The sequence below is a fragment of the Lissotriton helveticus genome, chromosome 3_1 (genome assembly GCF_964261635.1).
Source record: "Lissotriton helveticus chromosome 3_1, aLisHel1.1, whole genome shotgun sequence".
Lineage (NCBI taxonomy): Eukaryota > Metazoa > Chordata > Amphibia > Caudata > Salamandridae > Lissotriton > Lissotriton helveticus.
In genome coordinates, this window is record NC_136061.1 from 1,547,306,185 (window position 1) to 1,547,333,256 (window position 27,072).

Below are 27,072 nucleotides of genomic sequence, written 5' to 3' on the forward strand. Positions count from 1 at the left end.
AAGAGAAATTAATTCTACAATTGGGTCCTTCAAAAATTTAGGATGAGTATTTGAATGGACGTGTGGCGATGCCCACTGTCTCAAAGACTGGATGAAAGTAGAGCCTCTCTTGTTTTTATCCATGTTGACTTTAAACTCGCTGAAGCCAGGCAAACCTGTGTACTAAAAGGATTGGAGCAGAGTCAAAAGCAATGGTCGTCTTCCTTTAGAGAGTTTAAAACCAAATCCCTAGGAATGTGGAGAGTCTATGGTGTTGAGCTTTGTTGAGTAGGAAGGCTGCTGTGTGTGTTTAGAACTTGCCTCGTACTGTTAGAGCAAGAGTTCCAGTGTGCCTGTGCTGCAGGGTGGTGCTTAGCACTGCTAAGTGCGAATAGGATGAATGGAGCCCCCACCCAGATCTTAAGTGAACATTTGAACTCCGCTTGTGACAATGCTAGAGGCAACCTACGAAGTGGCCAGTAATTGGCCTTATGATGCAGAATGCAGCAGCACATAGCAAGTTATTGCATTTCCAGAGAAGAGGCATTACTTGAGGTGGCCACCATTGCTGTGACCCCCCTGCTTCCCCTGCAAATGTGAAGTTGTGAGTGACCCAGCACGGGTCACCAGTGTGGTGTTGAGTCAAATGTTCTGCAACCTGACCCAAATCTGTACCTGTGAGCCGGAAACATCCTTTAGAATGAAGCCCGAAATCACGCTGTGCCTTCACAACACCGGCAACAGAACAAATGCATCTTTAGCACGCAATCGTTCTGCACATAAGTCGTTACAGCGACTTGCTTTATGGGGGCGCAATGGTGGAGTGGTGTTGAAATTAAAGTCCAACACCTTTAATACTGTTGCACAAACTGGAGTTTGAATAATAAATGAAACTATTCAAATAACCAGTGCCATCTAAGGCAAGCTGTTAAAACAACTTGCTTGCAGAACAAATATCTGCTATAGACGCATTTGTTCAAATGACGGAGTTCCTAAGGCATGCGTAAAAAAAGCATACAGAATCTCGTCGTACATTGCCTGTGAGCTACAACATTCAGAACAATAACCCCAAGATACAAAAAAGATGCCATCTGCCCATGCAGGCCAGCGACAGCCTTCAATGCCAGTCCATTGACATACAGCCAGATCAGCACGAGTGCTAACCCTCACACTGCTACAGCCCCCCCATCCCACGTGTGAAAGATGGCTACAGATCTTCCACCTCTAGTGCCTTGGCTGGCCTTTAAAACCACAGAGACCCTGAAGCCCTGTGGTATGAATTCTCAGAATGATTACAAGCAGAAGATACACACCCACAAACGTTCAAAGTTAGGATGTAGACTTTGCTATTGGTTATTCCTCGGTTATAGATTGCAGAACTCATGCACCGCTTCCAGGCTCTACTTCCTAGCAAAGGAGGTGGGAGGACTGTATTCACTGCCTATACCTTAACCAATTTGATGCCACAGAACTTCTCAAAGTTACTGCAAATGTTTATTTAATAATAATGAAAGTTGTATTCATTTTTTCCTGAATAGAACAAACACTGCCGGACAATCTATTTATTGCAAGTGATATGTGTGCTGCAGAAACTAGATGTTCTTTCAATATCCCAACCTCCAGGAAGAAGCCTCGACTGATCAACTCTGCAACTCCTTGAAACTTAAAAGACAATAAACAGTCTTTGTGAATTTAAGGGAGTTTGCAGTAGATGGTATGTAGTATGTAGTTACTGCATTTCCAGAGACGGTAGCAATGCTTGTTGCAAGGATTGCATTAATGCCGCTTAGTCATGCAGACCCCGGAGAACAGGCTCACAAGTCCTTTCAGAAAATAGAGACAAGTCACCTCTAGACAAGTCACCTTCTGCAAAGTAAAAACCCTCCCACCCAACCATGTCTCCATACATCACCCACTCCTGAAACCTAGAAAGAAAGACAATAACACATTTGGTGTGAAAATTCTAAGGCTGTACAGGGTTTATTGTATAGAAAACCGCTCTAACATTATGAAATACATTTACGAAAAACAAATACAAAGATAAAATACTATGTAAATAAAATATAATTTTCTTTGCTTTTTACAGAGTTTAGGCTGCGGCACTGGAGCAGTTCAAGTTTTGCAGCAGTGTCCCGTTTGTGTGCTGGAGGACGTTGCTAACAGCTTTAGCCCACTCACATCGGAGTGTTAATACCCTTGGCTCCTTTGCGTTGGACAGTGTTAGTGGAGGGGTAGGGAGGAAAACCTTGTCTTGTGGTCTGCAGTTACTTTGGATGCTTATGGCTGGGAGTAGCATATTAACATTGCTGTGCCTCTACACACGAAGCAGCCATTGGACACCTGCCATGACAAACTCATCAACTGGGATGACTTAAAGGTTACCTTGTGAGGCAGCAACAAGGAAGAGGGTCTCCCACATTTCGAAAGGATGAAACTCATAAAATTGCAAAACAATACTTTGAGAAATGCAGGAAATGTTTGAACGTATTTCAGAACTCATGTATTGGGAAATACAATTAGTTACATTTAAAAAAAAAAAGTGTGCACACTTCCCTAAGGGGGACAAACACTACTTGGAAACCACTTGAGTTGTCAATGAACTGGAAGACCTAATTTACAAGAGCGAGTACGATCTCCCATACAGAATAGGTGTGATCCAAGGAAGCATCAGTTAACAATTTTGTGGCTATTATTTCATATAAAAAACACATAAAAATTATATAAAAACTTGTGTCATTGAAAAACCATTTGTATTTGGGATATTTGGGTGTTTCCTATTAAAAAATAATAATTTTAAGTGCACATTTGTTCTACCAATATTATATTTAGAGGTTGCTTGAATGCTTCAAGCCATACTACCATTTTTACAACGACTAGTGAAGAATTCCAACAACCATACACACCTAATAAATGCTTTGTATGATTCTATATACTATTATTTAACTTTCATTAACTCTCTTCTTGGGGAATGATGTATTCCAGCCTTGGCCCAAGACGGCCTATTGCTACATAGAATATTGAATTTGTTTCAACTCAAGGAGTAAGGATTACCCCCTAGTCGTACCGCATCACTGAGAAGAAATCGGAAAATATTCTGAACTCCGTATCCTTGTTTTGTTAAGAAAGGTATATGGTTAGAAGCGTAAACAATATGGTAAAAAAAGTTGCCCGAACAAACATCAAATGTATCTTTCATAAATAAAAACATGAAAAATAATTATTCTCTACCAAGGGGTCTGTATTCTTCTGAACACAATGGGACTCAATCCCCCCCTCCCCCTCCCAGACTTCCCTCAGCCTGTGGGGCTTTAAATTACATTTCTGGACTTCAAAATATATAAATAATAATTAAAAGTGCCTTCAGATCTAACAAACGGGCAAGAGCACTGCAGGCTTTGCAAAGGATTTAAAATTTGCTGCCCCACAGTAAGTAACCCTGCCTTCTTTGGCGTGCTTAGAGCACTTGTTTTCACTTAGCGGGTCTTTTACACATACGCTTTGGAAAATAGGGTGAAAACTAGTCTTACACTGAAATCTAGCTTTGCACTTTACCCTCCCAGTTAGGGCGCCCAGCGGCAATGAAACTGCAAAAAGCAGAGCACAGTTGGCCAGGTACCATGGACAGCAGAGAAGCGCACCCAACAGAACCCAAGGAACCCAATTTGGAGTGCAAGCCTTTCGATAGGCTGCCCTCGGGGCAACCGGGGTTCCTTTGGTCCCAGAAATATCTGCAGGACCAAGACAGGTGCAGCACTGGATGAGTAAGTTGAGATCCCAAAAATATCAGGTCTGGTCCCTTGATTGTTACGATCTCCGACTAGGAGACGTATAACTGGATTTTAAGGTTCTCATTGCTAATGCTTTCTTTTCATCACCATTAGCTCCAGTCAATTCACGCTCCATTAGGAAAATGTATAAAGTGCAACGTTCACCAAGAAGGTGGTCTGGTTGTGAGAAAACTAGAAGAGAACCCAGAGGCACGGGCACTGGCTACCTCCCTTTGCATGGCAGTTTCAGTATGGGACGGGCTGTTTATTTGGGTTACAACCCATATAATTACTGAAAAGGATCCACACAAGAATGTGAAAGGAGACAGACCAATGTATACAGAGTGTTCCTAAGCCTGCTTTTGCAACCAAAAGTGTTCTGGCGCCAATGCGGTCTTTTTTCAAAATTCACAATCATACACACAGGAGTTCCGATAATGCGAGGAGTCCACCCAGTATTTGGTGATGTCTGTCTGAACTACAATCAATTCAGCTACACAACATTTATTGAGCCTGCATGGAGAGGAAAAGTGCTGCAAGATATATTTAAGCTGCCACTTCAATGCATGTACTTGAGGGGAATTCTACTGTAATTAGCCCATCTAAGTAAGGACAACAGGCCTGCACATACTTACCTGCAGCAGATGAGCCCTGCGGATTCTAACAAAAAACATATATCCTCGTCTAATGCACACTTGGGTTGTTGGAGTCTGTAATGCACTCATATATTGTATGAAGTTCAGTGATCTAAAGATACTGAATAGGCAGTTTCTTACAGCCTACTTTGGAAGTTGGAAATAAAATGATTTAGAAAGTACACAAGTAATTGTCATTCGCTAAGGCTGAGTTGTTGTACAAGTAAAAATATATTTACATTTTTAAACCTAGACATGTTTGTTGTGATTGATATTTTTTACCTAACTTATGACTTGCATAATTTAAAAATAAAAACTTTAAAGGCTCTGGTACTGGAGATTCATCAAATATGATGGTTTGCCTCCATGTGGCACAATGCCCTGGCTGAAGGATGTTCTTAAACACTGTGCAAATGCTGGTGCAAACGAGTTGGCTCAGGGGGTTCAATCAAGACCCGAGTTATAGATCAAGGGTGAAAGGCGCTCACAAATGTCCTGCGCCATGATGTACCCCAGAGGGCATCCATGAACTGGTGGATAAAGGAAGAAGTTGGGGACACAATCCATGTCTGAGGTAGTCACCAGTGAACAGTGAAGCACCTATGTACTCACATCAGTTTGAGAGAGAACCCCATTGTCTCTTTTCGCACTACCCTGTGAAGGGAAAAATCAACATCTATAGGTCATCCTACATTGCACCGTAGTGCGAACGCTGGTGTGCCACGATTGTCTGATCACAAGAAAACAGAGACGTCACATGAACCACTCAAAAGACTGGAACGACAGCAGATATATCTGAGAAATGAAGTCACTTTCTAGCTAATATAGCTTAAGGGTATTTCTGAATTCACCAGTGCCAGCAGAGAAGGAGTCTGCACATGTGTATTCAGTGGTGGTGTGCCACGTGCACTGACTGTCACAGAAGTAGGAGAGCGCCTCTCTGTCCTAGCTGGATCAGGCGCAGCAATCGGAAGCCCTAGAGGAAAATTAGTTGGACGGTGTAGAAGTATAGCCAGCTGACTCCCTATTCAACAATAGCTACAGTGCAGACCAATACATAACTCACCCCAAATATGAATCTAGGTACCCATTTGTGAGACTCTTTAAATCTGGATATAGTGGCGCAAGCCATTTCCGCAAGAACCGGTAAAAACAAGTCAAGACTTTTCTGGAAAAAAATACAGCGTAGGCTTTTATGTGAGGGCTGGGGACCCTGATGGTGAGCGTCCGGCTGTGTTGCACTGGAGGTCCACTGGAGAGGCGCGGAAGCCCTCGAGTAATTTCTGTTGTGTCCCAGTGTCCGCGTGCTGCCTCAGTAGTGATACACCTTGATCTGGTTATTCTCGTCCAGGCCCAACTGCAGCACGCCTGGGCTGCCCGGTGTCTTCCCCGTCCTAGTGAAGAGCGGACTGGCACTCGGTTAAGGAAAACAAAGGGTACAAATAACTGCTGAATTAACATTCCAAGGTCTAGGCGCCCATAACAGAGGTATTAAGCAAGAAGGTGATCATGTGCACATCACACATACAGATGGGCGATCCAGCAGATTTACATGGAGAGCAGAGCCAAGAATCAGGCTCGGATCTTAGCTCCCGTGCAAAAGCCAAGCCCTGAAAATGTTTGCTGTGTAAATGATACAACTAACGTCACGTAAAATATAATAAAGTTGCCTCAAAATTCAAGAAAGTATATTTCCTTAACATGTTAGCTACCGATCCATTTGTCTTTCCTTATGTTACGGCTTTATTTTTACCTCGTTGTGCATAGTTCCGCATTTTTTATATAGTGGGAACTCAAGCAAAGGTGTTGGAGCACTTTACAAGAGCGTTAGTAACACTGGACTTTAACACTCGTTGTTTTAGGTAGGGGTAGATGAAGTGATTTGGCCAGAAACACAGAGGCCATAATTACGATGTTGGGCCGACCATTTTGGTGTGGGGGTTCCGAACACTATTACGATGCGTTCTCACATGGTTCGGTCACAAACTCTCATTTCCCTATGGGCGCATGTGCAGCGGTTGGAAACTAGCTGCAGCGGTGGAAACTAGCTGCAGCACAAGCTCCGATTGAGAAATGGGATGTCCTGTAAATGCCTGCACCGCATGGAAGGCATCTCACCCCTCCAGCCCCCAAACCAGAGGCATTGGGGCCCTGCTAGGGGCTCCAAAGTTGCTTTCTGACAGGCTGTTCATGTCGGAAAGCCCAAAATGAAAGGCCTGTCAGAAACCGACATAATGCAGACAGTGAAAACATCATCCGTAAGGTTTTATGTGCCGTCCCTGACTGGTAGACCGGCTCCTTGAGTCCGTCGGAAGCCAGTCGGTCCGACTGGCCGGTTTAAACTCCGACCGCCTACACTATAATTAGGCGGTCAGACTTTGAACCAAGAATGTCGGTTGGAGGCTTTCCAGCCGACATCCTAATGAGCCCCAGAATGTTGAGCCGAAGAAAAAACTCGAACCTGACTGCCAGTTCTGGCTCCAATGCCACAGACCTGACAACTCAGCCAGAGCCAGGCTTCAGTCTCGAGCTTTCAGTGGCTTAACCACCTCTAATACCAGTGTTTCACAAGTTTGAAATGCAAAGGAAGCACTTTGTCATCAGTGCCCAAATGCAGTCATATGCTAATTAATGGGTAAATTGGGCAATTGCCCATGACAATCGCATTCGAGCTCTACCACAGAATAACGAAAACACACATTTTATCTATACAGCACTCTGTTGTGCACATTTTAAATATTAGAGTAAAACATTTATAGCACAAACTAGTGAGAGGCGCACTTTCATGCACTGCAATTATTTATTATTATTTAGTTACTTATTTCTGTACTTTTTAACATTATTGTTAAAAAATGAACCCAGCTGGGAGTGTTGACATTACTACACAAGTTAACACATACCATCTGTTTCGTGCAGAGAGACACAGAAGCGCACATTCCAACTGCTGAGGAGTTCTCAACCTGGTTACCAATGAACTACACAGCCATGCCAGCCTGCAAAAAAAAATAAAAAATTGTGCGAAAGCATGCAAGCAAGTGTGAATGTGAGTGTGTTGTAGAAATGCGGTTTAGATAATTTCAATGCTACCACCTGTGCTGCCTCTTTGGAGGTAGCCTGCTGAACTGATTCACATGTAGCTGTGTGTCAGGAAGCTTGCTCTTTGCATGCACTGCTGCCTGTATGAACTGCCCAGCTGCCTGTGCTACTCATGTTTTGTGTGTCCCTGCTCCCCTATACGGCCAAAGTACTTGAGTACTCACCAATTTCCTAGAACAAACCCACATACTGGATGCCTCTCAATCAGGATTCCGTGCCAACCACAGCACTGAGACCTCGCTGATTACCGCCACAGACACCATCAGAATGCTCCTCGACTGTGGCCTTGATCCTCAACTCACTTTGCGGCATTCGACACAGTCTCCCATGAAACCTTCCTAAACAGACTCTACAAAATAGGCATACAGCAAGTCACCCTGAAGTGGATCGCCTCCTTCCTTACAGGACGCACATAGAGCATCCAACTGCCTACCCCTCACCCTACGCACCCAAAGACATCATATGCAGCGTACCACAAGGGTCATCCCTCAGTCCCACTCTGTTCAACATCTACAGGACCCCTCTCATAGACATCATTAGATCTCATGGACTCAACATAATCTCCTACGCTGATGACACAACTGATCCTTTCGCTCACGTGGACCCCTCCAAAACCAACTTCCGCAATGCCATGAACACCGTAGCCAAATGGATGAGAAACAACTGCCTCCAACAAAACACAGACAAAACTGAAGTAATGATCTTTGGGAAGAACACCTCCGCTTGGGACTACATCTGGTGGCCTGCAGAACTCTGACCACGCCCACGCCGACCAACCATGTTCGCAACCTCGGCCTCATCCTCGACAGCCAACTGACCATGAAACAACAAGTTAACGCAGTCGCCTCCTCCTGCTTCCACACACTTAGCATGCGTCATAGAATCTTCAGATGGATCTCAAACACCAGAGACTGTCACTCAAGCCCTCGTCACCAGCCGCCTCAACTATGGCATTGCCCTCTACTCCGGCATTTCCCCCAGCTCCTCAGAAGACTCCAGACCATACAGAAAGCGGCAGCCAGACTCATCCTGGACCTCCCCAAACGAAGCCACATCACCCCCCACCTGAGAGACCTCCACTGGCTCCCCAATCAGAAGAGATGCCAGTTAAAGATCCTTACACACATCTATAAATGCTTCCATGACTTAGGACCCGCCTACTTCAACCACCAACTGAACTTCCACCAACCCGCTACACACCTGTGCTCCTCTTCACTTGCTCTTGCACACCCCTCACGTCTGTCGCAGCTCTTTCTCATACATCGCTGCCATGACATGGAATGAACTTCACCTCCAGCTCAGTACAGCCCCCTCGCTGACAGCCTTCAGTAGAGACTCAAGACATGGCTCTTTAATGGAGACAGAGCACCCAGATACCCCTAGGGGTGCCAGTATTGTGCTATACAAATGCTGTCTGATCGATGGGAGAGGCAGAGCTGCTCCTACTATGCTGTAAGGTTCTCACTTCTACTCCCGCTTGCTCTATGCTTGATGTCCACACCATTCTGCGAGCGAGCTGAGTTTACCTTTGCTGTGCATTTCTATGTGTGTAGGAGAAGCTTGAAATGCAGCTATCTTACCCGAAAACAGCTGGAATAACAACCTCTTTCATTACCTTTTTAGTGAACTGTTGATAATGGAATTTCATCCATTCTACCTGTAAGAGCATTGCCAACTGCTGAGCCAAACGTTTTCTGGCCTATGAAGATTCCTCGTAAATGGAAGGATAGCTTTCAAGCCTGTAGTCTGAGCAAGTACTCTTACTGTAGCTGGAAGGATAGATCTGCCTGTAGTGTAGGGATACCACAGGCAGATGTCTGACTTTGTAAGAATCCCCAACTAAAAAATATAATATTGCTATCAGGCGTCTGATGCTGTATACATTCTTTTTAATCTAGTGGTGTTGTCCTCTCTAAGTCCAAACCTCTGCGATCTGTTTAACCATGATAATTTTTTTCCTGCACTCTGAGACCTCAGCCTGTAAGAGCTGCATACTCAAAGGGACAGTGTTGCTGCAGACACCTGAGCCCCTGAAATCCGTTTAATATGGTTTTCTAAGACTGCAACTTTCGATTTTAGGAGTCAACTAACCGGACAGGTTTGTTGCCTGAAATGCTGTATAAACTGAGGAGTAGTTCTATCTAAAAGTTAGGCATGCAAGACAATTTTAACTTTATGGATAACCGCTGGTCCCGCAAGATCAATGTGTTTTGAGGAACTGTTCTGCTGCCAAGATCCCCGAACTCGTAAAATTTGTGTGTACTTCATAGCTCTTCAGTCATATGTCTGACCCTGAAATATCTAGACCACCTGTGATATAACTCTGCTGTCAAAGACACCTGAGACTGTAAAATCACAGAACTAGTTTGGACAAAAAAATGGCTGATCCTGTTTGAAATATGTAACATAAGTAAGAAGCCCGTACATTTTTTGTAGTCGATGGAAAATGATTTTGACTGGGACTGTAAGATATATGTGACATGAGGGATAGCTCTCCTGTAAGACGGCCACCCTGTACATCTCTGTAATCCGCAAACTCTGCAGTCACTGGATTTAACCTCTATATCTGTGTGACCCGAGGAGCTTGACAGATCTCCATAACATGTGGGATAGAGAAGTTGTCAGATCCTTTTTAGTCTCTGTAACCCACCAAACCAGGTGAAGTGAACCAAGTTTCATTACTTGTATCAGGGCCCAGAGGCTACGTCACTGTGAGAAGGAGCATTCTTTGTAATCTGTGGGGCGGCTCGAACGCTAAAGGGGAAGAGCGTCATTCCACAGAGCAGGTCAAAAAGGAAAAAATAAAATAACTCACTGTTATCATCATTTTATTTTTCCGTTGTTTCTCAGCTGGGTTGGGGCGGGCCTCTCACAGAGGAGCTGGAGGAGGAGTGGTTCAGACTCTCTTAAGTACGCATGATGGTTTGGCAAAACCGCATGAGCACTTTGCATGTTCCCCACCCAGGCTGCATCACAGCCTGGGTGGAAAACATGCCCAGGCTCCATGTCCCCGTCTGAGTGCCGAACCATGGCGCTCAGACCAATCACAATGCTGTGATTGGCTTAAGGGAGCCTGAATGTCCGGGTGTTTCCTGTTCCCGCTTTCTGCCCTGGAGTCCTGGAAGCGGGTAAAGAGGACCGAAAAGGTGCGGCGGCACACAGGTAAGGGATTGTTTTATTTTTGTTTTCATTCCCCTACTCACCCCTGGCCCTCCGCCAATAAATAGCAGCCACCATTGGGTACAGTTGAGGTCTGAGCCTTTTGGTATCTCCCTTACTTGTAAGCTCTGTAGCATAACTTTACTGTATGGAGCCCGAGCATGTAGCGCGATGTCTAAGTTACTATTTGTGTAACGATATATCTCTAAGAGACATTAGTTAGTGATAGATTCCTTACCTTAGAATATCCCCAGGCGACAGACTGGATCTGGAAAGTTTTGCTTAGCAGTAATCCTGCACGTCAGTAGGTGGCGTCCTGCGGCTCCGCGTCCGTCGCTGGCATCGTATGCGCCGTGATGACGTCACGGCGACTACGTAGGCGCCACCCAGGTGCGCTGGCCTATGTTCTGTACACGACTTTCCGTGCCAAGAACGCAGAGTCATCCAAGATACTGACCACTGGTGCATTGAAAACTAGGACCCTGAAAGGAACGTCCTTAACCCTAGTAATCAGTTCGAGGAACAGGGAGGAGGGGTGGGGCGGTAAGGAATCTATCACTAACTAATGTCTCTTACAGATATATCGTTACACAAGTAGTAACTTGTGCATCTGAAAGAGACATGTTAGTGATAGATTCCTTACCTTAGAATAGATACCCCAGCAAATACCAACCCCGGTGGTGGGACTGCGAACAAGATTACACCAGAAAGTCACGGAGAACAGAACGGCCAAAGAAGCCGTCTCTCCGGACTTGACTGTCAAGGCAGTAATGCTTGGTGAACATGTGCAGCGAGGCCCACGTAGCTGCCTGACAAATGTCCTGCAAGGGAACGCCGCGTCCCAAAGCAGTAGTAGCAGCCGTTGCCCTGGTGGAATGGGCACGCAGCCCCACAGGGGGCTCCTTCTTAGCCAACGAGTAACAGGCCTTGATGCAGAGAACGACCCACCGAGAGATGGTCCGCTTGTGCACGGCCCAACCTTTTTTTGGCACCCACGTAGCCAACAAAGAGCTGGTCACCCACCCGGAACTGGTGTGTGCGGCTCAGGTAGAGAGAGCACGTTTTGGGTCCAGACGATAGAACCTCTCTTCCTCTTTCGAAGGATGCAGAGGCGGAAAGAAGGTGAGCAAAGTAATTGTCTGCCCAATGTGAAAGGTGTGAAAGGGCAACCTTTGGCAAGAAAAAAAGACAGGTCCTTAAAACCACCTTGTCCGGATGAACAGAAAGGAAAGGAGGTTTTCAATAAAGAGCCTGGAGCTCATTCACTCTTCTGGCAGAGGTGATAGCTACCAGGAAAGCCGTCTTGAGAGTGAGAAGACGTAAAGGACAGTTATAGAGGGGCTCAAAGGGAGCGCACATCAGATATTTCAAGGCAAGATTCAAGTCCCACGGAGGCATTATGAACGGCACGGGAGGAAACGTGTGCGTAATGCCTTTCAGAAAATGGTTAACAACCGGAGACTTAAAAAGAGAAGGTTGATCAGGGAGCCTTAGAAAGGTGGAGATGGCAGAAAGATAACCTTTGACAGTGCCCAGAGCAGAGCCCTGCTGGGCCAGGAAAAGGAGGGATAGAAGGACCTCGGTAAGAGGGGCAGAAAGGGGATCCACAGCTTTAGCTGCGCACCATGCCACAAACTTGTTCCACCTGCAGGCATATACTGTTTTTGTGGAGGGACGCCTTGCTGCCAAAATGACTTTACAGATTTCGGGAGGAAGATCGAAAGCTGTCAACTGTCGCCGTTCAATCTCCACGCATGGAGGTGGAGGCTGGGCAGGTTCGGGTGGCGGAACGTCCCTTGCTGCTGCGACAGAAGAGCCTCCCGAAGAGGCAGTCGGATCGGGGTATCGATTGCCATGCTGAGTAGCTCGGGATACCAGTATCTTCGTGCCCAACCCGGAGCCACAAGAATGACTTGGGCCCGCCGCGGCAAATCTTCTTCAGCACTCTGGGCAGAAGTGGTATAGGCGGAAAGGCGTACAACAGACCGCAGCTCCACTCACGATGAAAAGCGTCGCCGAGCGAGTGCCGCCTTGGAAATTCCAACGCGCAGAACTGATGACATTGCGCGTTCTCTTCACAGAGGGAAGGAATGCTTTCAGTGCAATCACCCAAAGCTTCAAAAGGTTGATATGGAGCCGGGACTCCGCTGGAGACCAGAGGCCTCTGAACTCCGCATCTCCCAAGTGGCCTCCCCATCCCAGGAGGGACGCATCCGTCACCACTGTGTGCTCCGGTTGGGGAAGGGAGATGTATCTGCCATTGACCCAATCGTGATTCGTGAGCCACCACTGCAAGTGTCGTGCAGTGCCCTCCGAGATCTGGACGTGATCGGAGGCTGCCCTGATGCTGTGCCCACTGGAACTTCAGGTCCCACTACAGAGCATGCATATGCCATCTGGCATGTCACACTAGCAGGATGCAGGAGGCCATCAGGCTCAGGAGCCGTAGGGTCATCCTGACTGAAACCCGGGATAGATGCAGAAAGATCGGAATCATAGCCTGAATATCCCGGACTCGCTGCTCGGGGGGGATAAACCCAAACCTGTGCCGAATTCAGACTGCTCCGATGAAGGGGAGCATCTGAGAGGGACTCAGGTGCGACTTCGGCACATTGACGGAGAACCCCAGCAAGTGCAGGAGGTCGGCTGTATTCTGAAGATGGGTGACGACTGCCTGGGGCGAGCCCGACTGCAACAACCAGTTGTCGAGGTAGGGGAAGACTGACACCCCTGACCTGCGCAGATGAGCTGCGACCACCGCCATCACTTTTGTGAACACCCGAGGGCGCTGGTAAGGCCGAAGGGGAGCACGGCAAACTGAAAATGCTCCTGGCCTACGGTGAACCGCAGGTAACGCCGGTGGGCCGGCATGACGGGGATGTTAAAATATGCGTCCTGCAAGTCCAATGCTACCATCCAGTCTCCAGGGTCGAGGGCAGCCAAGACCTGAGCCAGAGTCAACATCTTGAACTTCTCCTTCCGGAGGAAGCGATTGACGTCCCTGAGGTCCAGGATGGGGCGCAAGCCCCCTTTGTCCTTCTTGGGGACCAGAAAGTAGTGTGATTAACAACCACGTCCTACTTCCGGCCCAGGAACGCGCTCAATGGCCCCCTTGGCCAAGAGGGCCGTGACTTCCTGCCGGAGAAGCGCAAAGAGATCCCCGATATGTGGTGGAACTGAGGTGGCATGGCCAGGAGGGCAGACTTGAAGGGGAGGGAGTAGCCCCTCTGGATGAGCTGCAACACCCTCTTGTCGGAAGCGACAGAACGCCAATGGGGAAGGTGATGGCGAATCCTGCCACCTACTGGAATGGGATGTGACCCGAAGCTCAGACTAGGTAGGCTTCGAGGTAGACGTCGCTGGCGGAGGTGGACTGAACCTCACATCGGCCCCCGGAGCCACCTCGGCGGCCGCCGCGCCCACGGGCCTGCTGAGGCTGGTTCTACGTGGGCTTTTGGCTGAACTAACGGCCAGGGGCGCCTCTGCATTGACCACAAAAGGAATGAAGCGCCTAAGTGGCCGGGCACATGGTGGAAGGGCCCAAGAACTTGGCCGTTTCTCGAGAGTCCTTAAAACGCTCCAGTGCCGTGTCGGCCTTATCACCAAACAGGCGAGTGCCGTCAAAAGGCATGTCCATAAGCGAGCTCTGAACGTCCTGGGAGAACCCAGTGGACTGCAGCCAGGCGTGGCGCCGAAGCGCCAAGGTCGTGGAGTTTGCCCTACCAAGAGAGTCCGCGGTGTCCAAGCCACAACAAATGGCGAATCTAGCCACGTCCTTACCCTCAGCCACTGCCAGAGACAGCACAGCCTGGACCTCCTCCGGGCACCGAGGCAACACCTCAGACACGGAATCCCACACCGCGTGGGAATAGCGGCCCAGAAGGCAAGCGGTGTTCACTGACCGCAGTCCTAAGCTGGCCGAAGAGAACAACCGCTTGCCAAACTGCTCCAATCTCTTAGAGTCCTTATCCGGCGGAGCAGTGGGAAAGGCATTCTGGGACGTAGAAGCCTGAATTACCAGACTTTCGGGCGTAGGATGAGTGGTCAGCAAGGCAGGGTCACCTGGCGCCTAGCGATGACACCTGGCGACATTCTTATCCCCAGGGGCCCCCGTGGCGGGCTGTGACCAAATCCCCAACAAGACTTCGGTGAGGGTATCATTAAAGGGCAGCAGCGGCTCCGAAGAAGTGGACGCTGGCTGGAGCACCTCAGTGAGGAGATTGGTCTTCAGGGCCACCATGGGGAGATCAAGGTTAGGGACCTCAGCAGCCCGACTGAGCACCACCGTATACGAGGAGCCTTCCTCCATAGTGGGCGGGGGAGAGGCAAGCCCCGGATCAGAGGAGACGTCGAGCCACCGGCCTCCTCCAAGTCATCCATCCAGTCCTGCTCGAAATCTCACTGATGAGCAAGCAGGTCCTCAAACTCTTCCCAGTCATCCTCCTCCGCCAGCTCCGAAGGCACAGGCCTCGGCGGAGGGGCAGGGACCGGTGAAGGAATAAACGGCGCCGGTTCCCAATTCGGATCCCAGGCGGGGACGAAACCCTCCGGGAACCAGGGCAGAGGCGGACCCAGCGGGATCCACTGCGGCGGCGCCGGCAGAGCCGAGGGCAGCGCCGGGGCCGGCAGCATGGGACCTCTTGGCCCCGAGGCCGGAGCTAGGGGCGCAGGATCCTGCGGCGCTGGGGCCTGAGCCGGAGCCACTGGCGGCACCGGAGCTGGATCTGCCGAAGGAGTCGACGGACCAGCAGGATCTGGACACAGGACCGCGGGGCCCGAAGGTGCACCGGTGGGAGCCAGAGGCCTAAACAGGTGGTCCATGGCAGCAAGGAATTCTTGCATTTGAGTGGAAGTCGCCGACGGACCCGGGTAAGGCGGGTAGGCTGCGGGACTCCAAGGCTCCAAAGGAGCCGCAGCCCCTGCCCACCTCGTCCGCGTCTGGGGACTGACGGGGGGACGTCTGGGGACTGACGGGGGGGGTGGGGGGGGGGGGAAGTCTGAGAGCGTAAACGGTTCCTCAACTTCTTTTTGTGTCGTCTCTTAGCCGAATCCGAAGGGGAAGAAGAGTGGTGGTGACGACTCCACGAGCGGTCACGGGAACAACCCCTGGATCTGGAAACAGCACGGGGACGAGTGCCAAACTTCAAACAACTTCTGGCACCCCTCCCTCAGGGCCTTCGGGCCATAGCCCTACAGTCCAGACAGGACCGGGAATCATGGTCGCGCTCCAGGCAGTAGAGACAGACGTCATGAGGGTCCGCCACCGACATATTGCGACGGCAGGTCCTGCAAGACTTAAAACCAGGCATCCCTACTAGCACCAGAGAAACCAACACAAGACAAAAGTCTCAAAAAGATAGTCAAAAATTGACTAGGGTACGTGCTCTAAACGGATCTGTGCTTACTGGCGCGGAAAAAGAAAGAACTGACGCCAGCGCGCATGGGTGGCGCCTAAGTAGTCTCCGTGACGTCATCTCAGCACATAAGACACCAGCGACGGACGCAGAGCCCCAGGACGCCACCTACTGCTGCAGAGAATTATACTTCCTTAGTATCTACCCTTCCAGTTCCCTCATCAGGAAATTCTAATTTGCCTTCTAGGTCTGTTGACCTGCATCGGAAGCCTTTGTCAGTGAATCCTATCCCCTACCTGGAAGCCTTTTCAGGGTCATGGAATTGTGTAATTTCGAGCACTTAAGTTTAAGGCTTCATTACAACTCATCTGGTCATCCCGACTAAGGTGTTTCCACCTTAATCAGGATTCAGATTTTCACTGTAAAAACTGCACCCATGTTTTCTCTAATAATACTTTCGACAGGTAAAACCTGTCCAAAAACATGCTGGGAAAATGCATTGTTCAAAGTTTCTATACCTCTGAGTGATGTAGGAATACTTGCCAGGGTAACTGCCACACCCTGGGTTCAAGCATTTACCAGGTGAGATATTACCACAAATTCCAGAGTGACCAGTAATGAGCCATACGTAATCTGAACAAGAGACCCCAGATATTTCTGTGCCCAGGGCCTCATAAACTGTAAACTCTTGCTCAATCTTGGGCCAAAATAGTGAACCCAATAAACGCAGATAACGCAGGGCTACTTTTGCACTATTGCACTATTCAAGGTGTATAAACTTAAAACTGGTGCTTTCTGCCTCCAAGACGTGAGCACGTTTCACCAGGCACGCTATAAGTTTACATACCATTACATAACATAACCAGGCATAATTGAAGTATGCAAAAAACCTCTTGGGATGGGCCACATGAAGTAATCAAGAGTCAGCGCAAACAGCAGTTGGTGCCTGAACTGGAACTTTGATTACACTTGGGATGAGCGTTTGGGGGACAAAGAGAGTAACCTAAAGTGGTCTTGTGGCTGTAGGTATCTTGTGTAATCAATACACCTTTCACCACATACAATTTCAACAAAAAGTGTTCATTTCAACTGTATTCTGTGAACGTTGTTTCAGGGTTGTGTGACTGCATCAACAGATGTGCAGGACAGTAGGTAGGAAGAAGCGAAAGTAGGCAGGAAGAAGGTATGGTGTAGTTTTAGGCACAGAGCGAAGATGTACAAAGTAAGGCTTGATGAAGGGCGATGTGCACAGGGGTAGGGACTGTAAGTGGATACTGCATGACGTCCTCTTACAGTTCACAAATAATCACAGAGTTAGTCAGCACATTAGTTTTACATGGCTGGAGTGCCCATGCATCTCACACAGTCACACAACCTTCAAAGGATACACTTTGGGGTCGTTCTTGAAGTTTTCCAGCCACCTCTTGTTGGAGTCAATCATTCCCTGGACAGTGTGGCGGTCGTTCTCAGGGATTCTGGGCTGGCTGTGCTGCAAGAGGCGTAGCTGTTCACTGCCAGCAGGAAAAGAAATAACAACAAAAATACAAGTTCACCTTGAGCTCTGTGTTGGAAAAGGTGTCTCAGGTGGAGGAGATGGCACTTTGGGACATGTTCAGACTGCAGCATAGACAATACTGGCAGCGGACTTGTGCTGGCTCTCTGGCACGTGTGGTGCACATGGACCAGGTGCTGCCAGTAGAGGAATGGTCTATAGCACTTGGTTGAATAAGGTGCGGTTTACAAATGACACATGGTGACATTTGACCCTGTGATCTGGACTGAACAGGAAGACTGGCTGTGCACTCCACATTACAGCAGGTGACATTCAAGGCAGTGCGCCTGACCCACAGTCCAATTACCTCCCAGCCCTAGACAGTCACCCTTGCTTTTCTCCCAATTCTCTGTTACATAGCGACAGGGCATAGGAGATCTACTAGTTGTACCTCTGACCCACTACCAATGATACCTAGAAGGTGAGCAATCTATAGGTTGCCACGTTCGAACCACGCCTAGATATATCGAAGGCCAGCTTTACATACGCCTGAAGCCTGCACTGTCTATCTGCTCCAGATTGTCTTCGACTGCGCTGCTCAGCAGTCTGTGGTGGTCTGCGTCTGTTCTACTGGTCTTTCTAGGGTTCTGAGACTGAGCCATGGGTCTTCTTAGGTTGCTGCAGGTCAGTGGCATGCAGCTGGTGCCAACTCACAGAGATCCATTAAGCGCCTGTGAATTCTGTACCCACCCTCCCACTAGAATACCACCTACCTTGCAGATATGTATCCCAGTTTAGACTCCAAGGGCGCTGGGCTTCCACTTAGTGAAGGAATCCCACCTGAAAGAGATAGACAGATCACAGGCACAATAGGCTAAGAGTCCCAGCACACCCAGAGATACTGAACACAACAATAATGACAAACACCACTCTAACAGACCTTGTTGAGATGCATAAACCCAGACAATCTTATGGAGTAACTTGAAGCAACACTCACAACTTACATGGGAAGTACTTGCGACATTTCTCCATCAGGATGGTGTCCACAGACTGCGATGCAGAGGCCAGATTAGTGTTCAATGCTGGGGACCAAGTCCACTTGTTGGAGAGACCAACATGGGGGGATGGGAAGGGCCCAGAGGCAGCCCGGGCCAGTGATGTGTAGGTGGATAAGGGCAGCCCGGTGGGCGGAGCAGGAGGCACTTGAATTGGCGACGAGGTATAGGTGGGCAAGCCAGGATTGCTGAGAGAGCCCAGAACACTCAGCACCCCGTTTAATTCACTGGTGATCCGCTGAAGAGAGTCACTCAGATACTGCACTTTGTTGCGTTGAGGAAACTGAAGCTCAGCTGGCAGCTCATCTAAGGAAGGAAGCATTTGTTTGAAATGAAGCTTTTAATACCAGTCCCCGTCTACTGCACCCAGCTAGCACCTCAATAGGAACAACACTTGTACAAACTATCTACATGGTGGAAGTCAGAAACACCTAAAGGGGTTGCTTCCTTAAGTACGTATCGTGGGTTCAGAAAGAGAACTCAAGAATAAGACTGGCCGCGAACATTGGATTGTTCACAGTGGCAGGTCCTACAAGCGAGTGTCACCATGGGGAAGGACAGTGAGACTCCATGGGTGGTAGGGTTTTGATGTTGTGTTTGAAGCAGGCTCTACAAAAGTGCTACTGACGAGGTAGGGGACTCAGCAGGTCTTCAGTTGCGGGCAAAAGGTGAGGGGTAAAGGGAGAACTACATGCAGTGATTCTGTTCAAATCACCATCTCAGTGCCTTAAATTATAAATTTGTACAAATGTAATGTAAATGTGCACTGCAAATATGTAAATCACGCTTCAGGTGTACAGTCTCAAACTGTTTCTCTTCCGATTAATACTGCTCCCCAGCTAGGTTTGTGAAATCTGAACAAGGTAACTTTGGTAATGCTCAACCTGGTGGATACACTTTACTGTCTGCAGATCCCTCACCACTTGAATCAAATAAGACGCATGTCTGGATCCAAAAACTTTGCACTAGTACTCTTGCACTGGGAGGTGGTGCCACAACCCAATCTTGGCTCCAGAACCACCATGGTCATGACATCATAGATTAGAGCAAGCCACTACTGCTGCATACTGACATCAGTTGCCCGTTCTTTTATCCACAGCCTGAGATGGAGATGAGGCTGCAGAGACTGACAAATGTTGAACTGCATGAATTAGGGGAGAAGAGTTGGCCTAACAGCTAGGGCGGTCAACTCGAATCTGGGGAACTGGGTTCGAGTATCAGCAATGATGTTGAACATCCCATGATTTTGGGCAAATCACTAATCTCCCTTGCCTAACAAAAAAATTATCGTGTCCTCATGTAATGCAACTGGTGCTATGTAAAGCGCTCCGATACCGGATTCGGGTCAAGTTCACGCTATATAAAACTCTGTAAAATTAAAAATTAAATTCAATTAACTGAGATCTTAAGTGAACAGCAGCTCAACCACTCCTCAGAATTGGGAGGTTGATAGGATCGATCAGGAATCTGTAGGTAAATAGAGCATATGTCAGAAATATCATCAGAAGATTGCAGATTTTTCACCTCTTGAATCAATACCCAAGCAGAACCTCCACAGTGGAGGCTATAATGCCAATGAAGGTGTAAATCGAAGTCCATGTATCCACCCAGCAGATCTCAAGGACGGGAATACCTGTTGATAGAGAAGAATAAAAGGCCTTTGTCCTGTTAGAAAGGGCTCCACTTTCCTCAGGAGACTACTCCTTGGTAAGAGCATTGGAGATTGATGTACAGCACAATCCAACAGGAGATTGCCTTTCTACAAGCCAGATTAGCCAAGGAAAAGCTGGTGGTCAATCTGTTATTGGCGTCATGCTGATATGAAAATGCAGGGTCCTTAAAGAATCCAGGCAAGAGGCTGACCTAATCTATGCTATGTGGAGGAGCTGGGAAGAATGTTAGCAGAGTGATACACTGGGCCACGTGAAATGGGGCGATCGTTTTCAACAAGAAAGGAGCCTTGGTCCTAAGAACCAGCCTGTACAGTATAATATAATGAAAGGAGGATGAACAAACAAGGCCTGCAGCATGCTATCACACCAAGCTGAGAAAGTGGCAATCAAAAAACCAATCTTTAAAGTAAGCAACCACAGTGCAAAACTGTGCAAGGCTCAAAAAGGGTGAACACAGCAAAAACACCAAATTAAGAACCCCCGGGGGCATAACAAAAGGGAAAGTAGGAAACAAATGGAAAGAACCTTTCTGAAAAGGCATAACTAATGGAAATTTAAACCCCAGTGGGTGACCTGGTAAATAAAGAAAAGCCGAACAGGACAACAAATATCCTTTAACTATGCCAACGGCCATGGTAAGCACAAAACAAAAAACATCAAACAGTCACACTTTGAGGGGTGTCAACTTCCACCTTCGTGCACCAATAGAAAAAACTGGATGAATGTCAGAATAAACATTCAATGAAAGTCGACGAGCCAACAAGATCACTACCACCACTTCAGCAGGCAGGTCAAATGATCTAATAATTACCCACTCAATCTCCATGCTTTAGCTGAAATGGCACAATGGAGGTCATCTGCATACTGTACTAGCACAGCTTCTTCAGGACGAGAGGTAGCATAGGGAATGGAGGAAAAGCGTAATGGAGATGGAAGTCCCACTTCAGACTGAATGAGTCTTTCACCGCTCCTAGTGATGTAAACTTCATGGCCAGCAGGTGACAGAAATGTAAGAAGCGTTTCTTGTGTGTGGCAAAAAGCCCTACGGAGTGGTGCCTGGGGGAAGGCGCTACTCGAGGGTGACAATATGGCGACAACTGAGAAAGCCGTACCACACTTTCAGGGAGCACAACTAATTGTTCGCGGCAAGCCAGACATTGTGGGCCTGAGCTGCCACCCTGTTTATTGGCATATCACATTGCGATTGAGTTGTCTGTCAAGATCTGCACTGACCGACCAAGAATAAAGGGCAGAACAACTCAAAGGCCAGGCATATCACTCGAGCAGATTGATGGTGGGATTTCTGCACCTAGGGAGATCCGAGGCATTTGATCACCAGCACATTGAGATGTTCACACTCAACCAAGGGACGATACACTGGTCAATACCAAGGCCATGGAAAGGTCTTGCACATGTGAGGTGCTCTACCACTATCCATCATTGCAGGTCTCAAAGCTGCTTCCAGGGAAATCTGAATGTTGTGTGAGGACTCCTTATCGCAGGGCCCACTGGAAACTAAGGCACACTGTAGGATGCGCATGTGCCACCAAAAGTGTGGCACTATTAAGATGCAGGAGACCAGCAGACCCAGACTATGCCGAATTTTTAGGGCTGGAGGAAGAGCTCTCTGTCAGAATATCACGATCCTTGCCCAAATGGCCCAAACCCATTGGGAAGGCAGGTATGTAGGCCTTGAAGGAAATAACGTCCAGTTCCATTCTAATGAAGAGGAGACGTCAGGTAGGCAGAAAAAGAGACATGGAGAGACTACAAGAAAACCCCAAGTTGAACAGTAAAGAGGTTGTCAACTGCAAGTGGTCCAGCACCAGCTGTGACGAATCCACATTCAGCCCCCAGTTGTCAAAGTGCAGGAATAGAGAACCCCTGACCTGCAACGGTGTGCTGCAACCACCACCATCGAGGGACATCAGGCAGCCCCCTAGCACCTGAGACAACATAGCCTGTGCCAGTCACTGCATTTTGAACTCTTTGCAGAGAAACTAGCTCAGAACACAGAGGTCCAGAATGAGCAGGAGGTTACAATCCTTCTTGGAAACAGGAAAATGCATAGAATGGCATCCAAGCCTGATCTCAGCTTTCTACACCAAATTTACAGCCCCCTTGCTCAAAGAGTCACAATCTTCTACTGTAAGATGTGAGCCTGGTTGCCAGAGACGAATGTGGAAAATGGAGGGATGAATGGATTAGCACTAGAAGGGAAGGGCTTATCCTTTCTTAACAATATAGGTTACCTAAAGGTTTGTAGTAATGGACTGCCAGTATTTGGTATGGTAGGTCATCCCACACCCAGGGTTCTCTCACAGGGCACGTGTGTTCCTTTAAGTATGGTCTAAAAAGCTTAGCTGGGGATGCCATGGAAGAGGAGGAGGAATGGTGCTGCTGCATTCTTCTGGGTCCTTAGGAACAACCATGCACGCCCTTTACACAGCTGAAAGGACTTGTTAGATTGCTCAACAGGCTGTAAGGGCTGGTATCTTTGAAAGGGATGCCTGGGAGGAACCTCTGAATTTGCGGTACTGGTGATAAAACTGGCAAGTTGGGGAGGCCAGGTCCAAAAGAATGGGCATTGGTCTGTCCTTACCTAAAACAGTCCAGAGCTGAGTCGGCCTTTTCAACAAAAATGTAAATGCCACGGAAGGCATGTCCAATATGGTTGCCTGGAGGTTGCTTGGATGTCAACTGAAAAAAAGGTATATCACATCCAGGCAGGGCGATGGATGATAAAGGAGACGCTCATAGAAAACGAGTTACAAAGTCAACTGCGTCCAGAATACAGCAAATGATTTGCTTTGCCGCATATTGACTGATATGCACAATGAACACAGACGTGCTTGGAAAGGTTCAGGATAACCAGCCGTACCATCTTCCACAAGGAAACAGGACAGAAGGAAAGTCGAGATAGTAGATCACAAAGCAGGTCTCCCAAGTAGGAAACTTTCTTCACATAGCCTTGATTTTCTTAGACTCCCCTATCCGAGGAGTGAAGGGAAAGGAAACAGAGTTCTTCTTAGTAGTACAGGAGGTCCAGACCACAAGGCTCTCTGAGGAGGGATAAACAGTCAAACATTTTGGATCTCCTGGAGCAGGACGATGAAGACAAACAACCTAACTGACAGCAGACACGGAAGCCAGCTTGTGCCAAGCTACCAAAATGGGGTTGAACAGGGAATCACTGTAGGGAAGCAAAGGTTCATTGCAGATTTTGCAGACTGGAGAATCTTTGCGGTGACATTAGCCTTGTTCCTCTTCGACAGGTAATGATAATTAGAGGACCTCTGTGGGCTTAATCAGGGCCATCGTAAATGAAGCAATTTCTTCAATTGGAAACTCCAAGGGCAGTCCAAAACAACCTTCAGAGAAGTTTAGGTCATTAGCATTTCAGAGGGCCAGATATTCACAGGCATCAGCACTCGTAGAAGGAAGAGGTGCCCCCACCCCTTTCTACTGTTATCATCAGGATAGACAGTCAAATTAATTGGTATTAGAGATAAAAATGCCACCAGGATTGCCATAGTACTCTTCACTAGGCAATGGCCTGAAATACACTTCTTCTACAAACTGCTGCTCCTTGCATATGAATGGCTTTAATCTTCTGAAAATTCATCATGTTATGACACAGATCCAAAGTCAGCACTGGTGGTGCGTATGGAGCTGCAGCTGGCAAGGCCTCTGGCCAATAAAGTGGTAGAGCCGGTGGTGCGCCATTGTGAGGTCAACCAGCACAGGGCTAGGAATGACAACATGGGGCCAGTCAGGGTTTTTAGGTCCCTCAGACGCACCAGTGGGCGAGAAGGAGAGTTCTTTCTGGAAAAAGGTCAGGCACATGGTTGAGTCAAGTGGGCACTGCCAGGACTGCAAGGGCCGCAACACCCACTCTGGTACAAACAGTTATTACACTAAGCCTGGATCTGTGGTCAACGCAGAGGCCTGGGAGTGGAACCACCAACCAGATGACTTACATTTACAAAGTGATTTATACCAGGAAGACAAAAAGTCCCTTTATATCTACTTGCACTATCTCTTGAAGTAGCTTTCCATAGACGAGATTTGCTGGGAGGACTTGCTGGTCGAAGGTCAGTCCGATGTCTGGAGTGGCACCTGAAAGGAGAATGGTGCTGTTTACTGCCACGCTTGTCCCAGGCTTGTGCCATGTAGAGTTTTGTCTCCCTTTCCTTGATGGTCTTGGCATACATGTGACACAAACAGATGTTGTGCATGTCAGAGCGACATCTGGTTTCTAAAACAGTAGCAACATTTGAAGCCAGGCAACTTTGGTGGAGACATCCTAAATAAAATACTGCACTCAAAAAGTGCAGTGTTGAAAGTCTCAAAGGCAGCAACTTCGAATCTGTGCCCCAAGGTGTGGAAAAAAAGAATATGATGTCAGTGCTCTAGGATGGCCAACTGTGACTCTGATGTCATGTTCGGGTGGTTCCAGAGCTGAGATAGTGCTGTGGCACCACCAAGCAGAGCGGGAGAGCTTGTGGCAACTGGAGGGATTCAAGAGGTCAAGAAACTGCAGTGAGACATATCCATCAGAAAAATGCAACACACACTTTGGGGTTTGATAGTACACCTACAAAAGGAACTACAGGAAGACTACATATACTAGGGGAGGATGGCATTCACTCAGGGGGCCCAGAACAGGTACTGTAGATAGGGTGTGTACATGGGGAAAAGCCAATGCACCGCTGCCCTCTTGTTGCCTTTCTTGAGACCCACGGCCTTGACATAGGTGTGGTGGGCACACTGTGCATGACAACGGTTGGTCGGAGCAACCTATGTAGGCAGTCTGTCATTACTTACACCGGTTAGGCGGTAGATCATTGCTGAGTATACAGCTGCTGGTGTCATCGGAATCACTGAGATCAAATGTAACCACCTTTTTTCCAGTGGTGCCTTTCAAGGTATCTTCTTCAGAGAGCTAGGAAAAGAATCAGAAATGTCAATGTTAGAGTGCTCTATAAAACCTTGATTAGACAACACACAGGCACACTTGCCTAAAGCTTCAACGAAATGTAAATTAACCTTTAAATACACCAACAAACAAACCAACCTAAAGAACAAGTTATTTATCTTCGGTAACACTCTTTCTAGTAGGGATTATAGCCGCAGATTGACCTTTTGAATATTCCCCAGGCATCAGACTGAATGTGAAAATGTTTCCATAGTATCTCTGCGTGCCAGAGGTTTGCACCTTGTGCCTCCATACTGACTTAGTTCCGCTCCAGAAATGACGTGTGGGGCCCATATAGACTCCACTCCAGCGCGCTTACGTCAGTTGGTTTCAAGACTGTCCGTATCCCCAGACGCAGATCCACAAAAGCAAATTGGTGTACTGTGCGAAGATTCCTAGGTTTGGGATATTATTAAGTGGGAGAGTCCAAACACAGAACGGTGAGGAAACTGCGGCAAGATAGAGTCTCTGTGGTTTGGTGAGGCACACATGGAGTCTTGCTCTTTTTCATAAATTTGTCCCAGCGACATTATGTGGTCGAGATGTCCCCTTGATGTTTGACCCTTGGACTTCAGATCCTACTGCAGAGCCCACATATGCCGTCAGAAGGACTCGACCAGGAGGATGCAGGAGCCCATATGTCCAGGCAGCCTTAGAGTCGACCTCACTGAAATCCAGGTTTGAGGATGAAAGATGGGGATTATAGCCGTATTGTTTTAGACTCTCTTTCCCTTGGGATAGGCACAAAACTAAAGAGTGTCCAGGATGGCTCCGATGAAGGGGAGCATCTGAGGAGTCAGGTGTGACTTTGGCACGTTTACAGTGAACCCCAAAGATAGAAGGAGGTCCGCCATAGTCTGGAGGTGACGGACTACTGTCTACAGCAAGTCTGCCTTTAACAGCCAGTCACTGAGGTTCGGGAAGACTTGCATCCTGACCTCCAAATGTGAGCTGCCACTACCGCCATCGCTTTCGTGAACACCCGAGGGACTTTGGTGAGTCTAAAGGGAAGCAGAGCATCCTGGAAATGCTCTTCCCCCACCACAAACCGCAGGTAGTGCCAATTGGCTCGCAGGATGGGAATATGGAAAAATATGCATCCTGCAGGTCCAATGACACCATCCAGTCTCCAGGTCTAGGGCGGACAAGAACTGGTACAAAAGGGGGTGGTGATGGGCGGAGCATCTGAATCAATCAAACCCTCACACCCAGTCTTAAGATCTGGGTTTAATCCATCACCGTTCTTTAGCCCACTCTGCCACCCCAGTTCAGACATGGCTATATGCAAATCAGTCTGACCCTGTGCCCCATGGGAACAGTCCAGCCCGAACTGCCAAACCATGTCTTCCCTGGACCGGAAACAAGCTTCCGAGGACCGGTTTCTGGCATTCCAGCCGTCTTCAGCCCGGCTTGCTTGAATCCAGTGGCAAAGTGAGCAAGGGACTCACGTCTGAGCATACCCTGCCACACTTATGGCGGCCAAAAGCAGTACAAAAGGGGGTGGTGATGGACGGAGCATCTGAATCAATCAAACACTCACACCCAGTCAAAAGATCTGGGTTTAATCCATCACCGTTCTTTAGCCCACTCTGCCACCCCAGTTCAGACATGGCTATATGCAAGAACTGGGCCAGAGTGAGTATCCTGAATTTCTCATTCTGAAGGAAGATATTGAGGAGGCACAGATCTAAAATGGCTCGAAGGTTTCCATCCATCTTGGGCACCAGAAGGTAGCGGAAATAGCAACCGCGCCTACTTCTGGTGCTGGCACCTTTTCTATAGCCCCTTTGGCCAAAAGGGCCATCGCCTCTTGATGCAAAATGGAGCGATTGTCCGGATAGACGGCGGAATATGCAGCAGGGTTGAAAGGAAGGTAAGGCATAA

General features: G+C 48.1%; 1 protein-coding gene across 6 annotated transcripts in view; it reads right to left on the bottom strand.

Annotated features, from left to right (window-relative positions):
- Window positions 1-1,934: 1,934 nt before the first annotated feature.
- Window positions 1,935-27,072, bottom strand: part of CEP164 (centrosomal protein 164) — a 385,375-nt gene continuing 360,237 nt past the window's right edge. For all 6 annotated transcript variants that reach the window (XM_078682279.1, XM_078682276.1, XM_078682274.1 and 3 more), the window contains 5 exons: window positions 25,038-25,155; window positions 18,487-18,843; window positions 18,256-18,322; window positions 17,379-17,501; window positions 1,935-5,790 (listed from right to left, as the gene is read on the bottom strand). In XM_078682279.1, coding sequence (XP_078538405.1) covers window positions 5,694-5,790; window positions 17,379-17,501; window positions 18,256-18,322; window positions 18,487-18,843; window positions 25,038-25,155 — 762 coding nt within the window. In that variant the 3' untranslated portion in view covers window positions 1,935-5,693. The remainder of the gene's footprint in view (window positions 5,791-17,378; window positions 17,502-18,255; window positions 18,323-18,486; window positions 18,844-25,037; window positions 25,156-27,072) is intronic.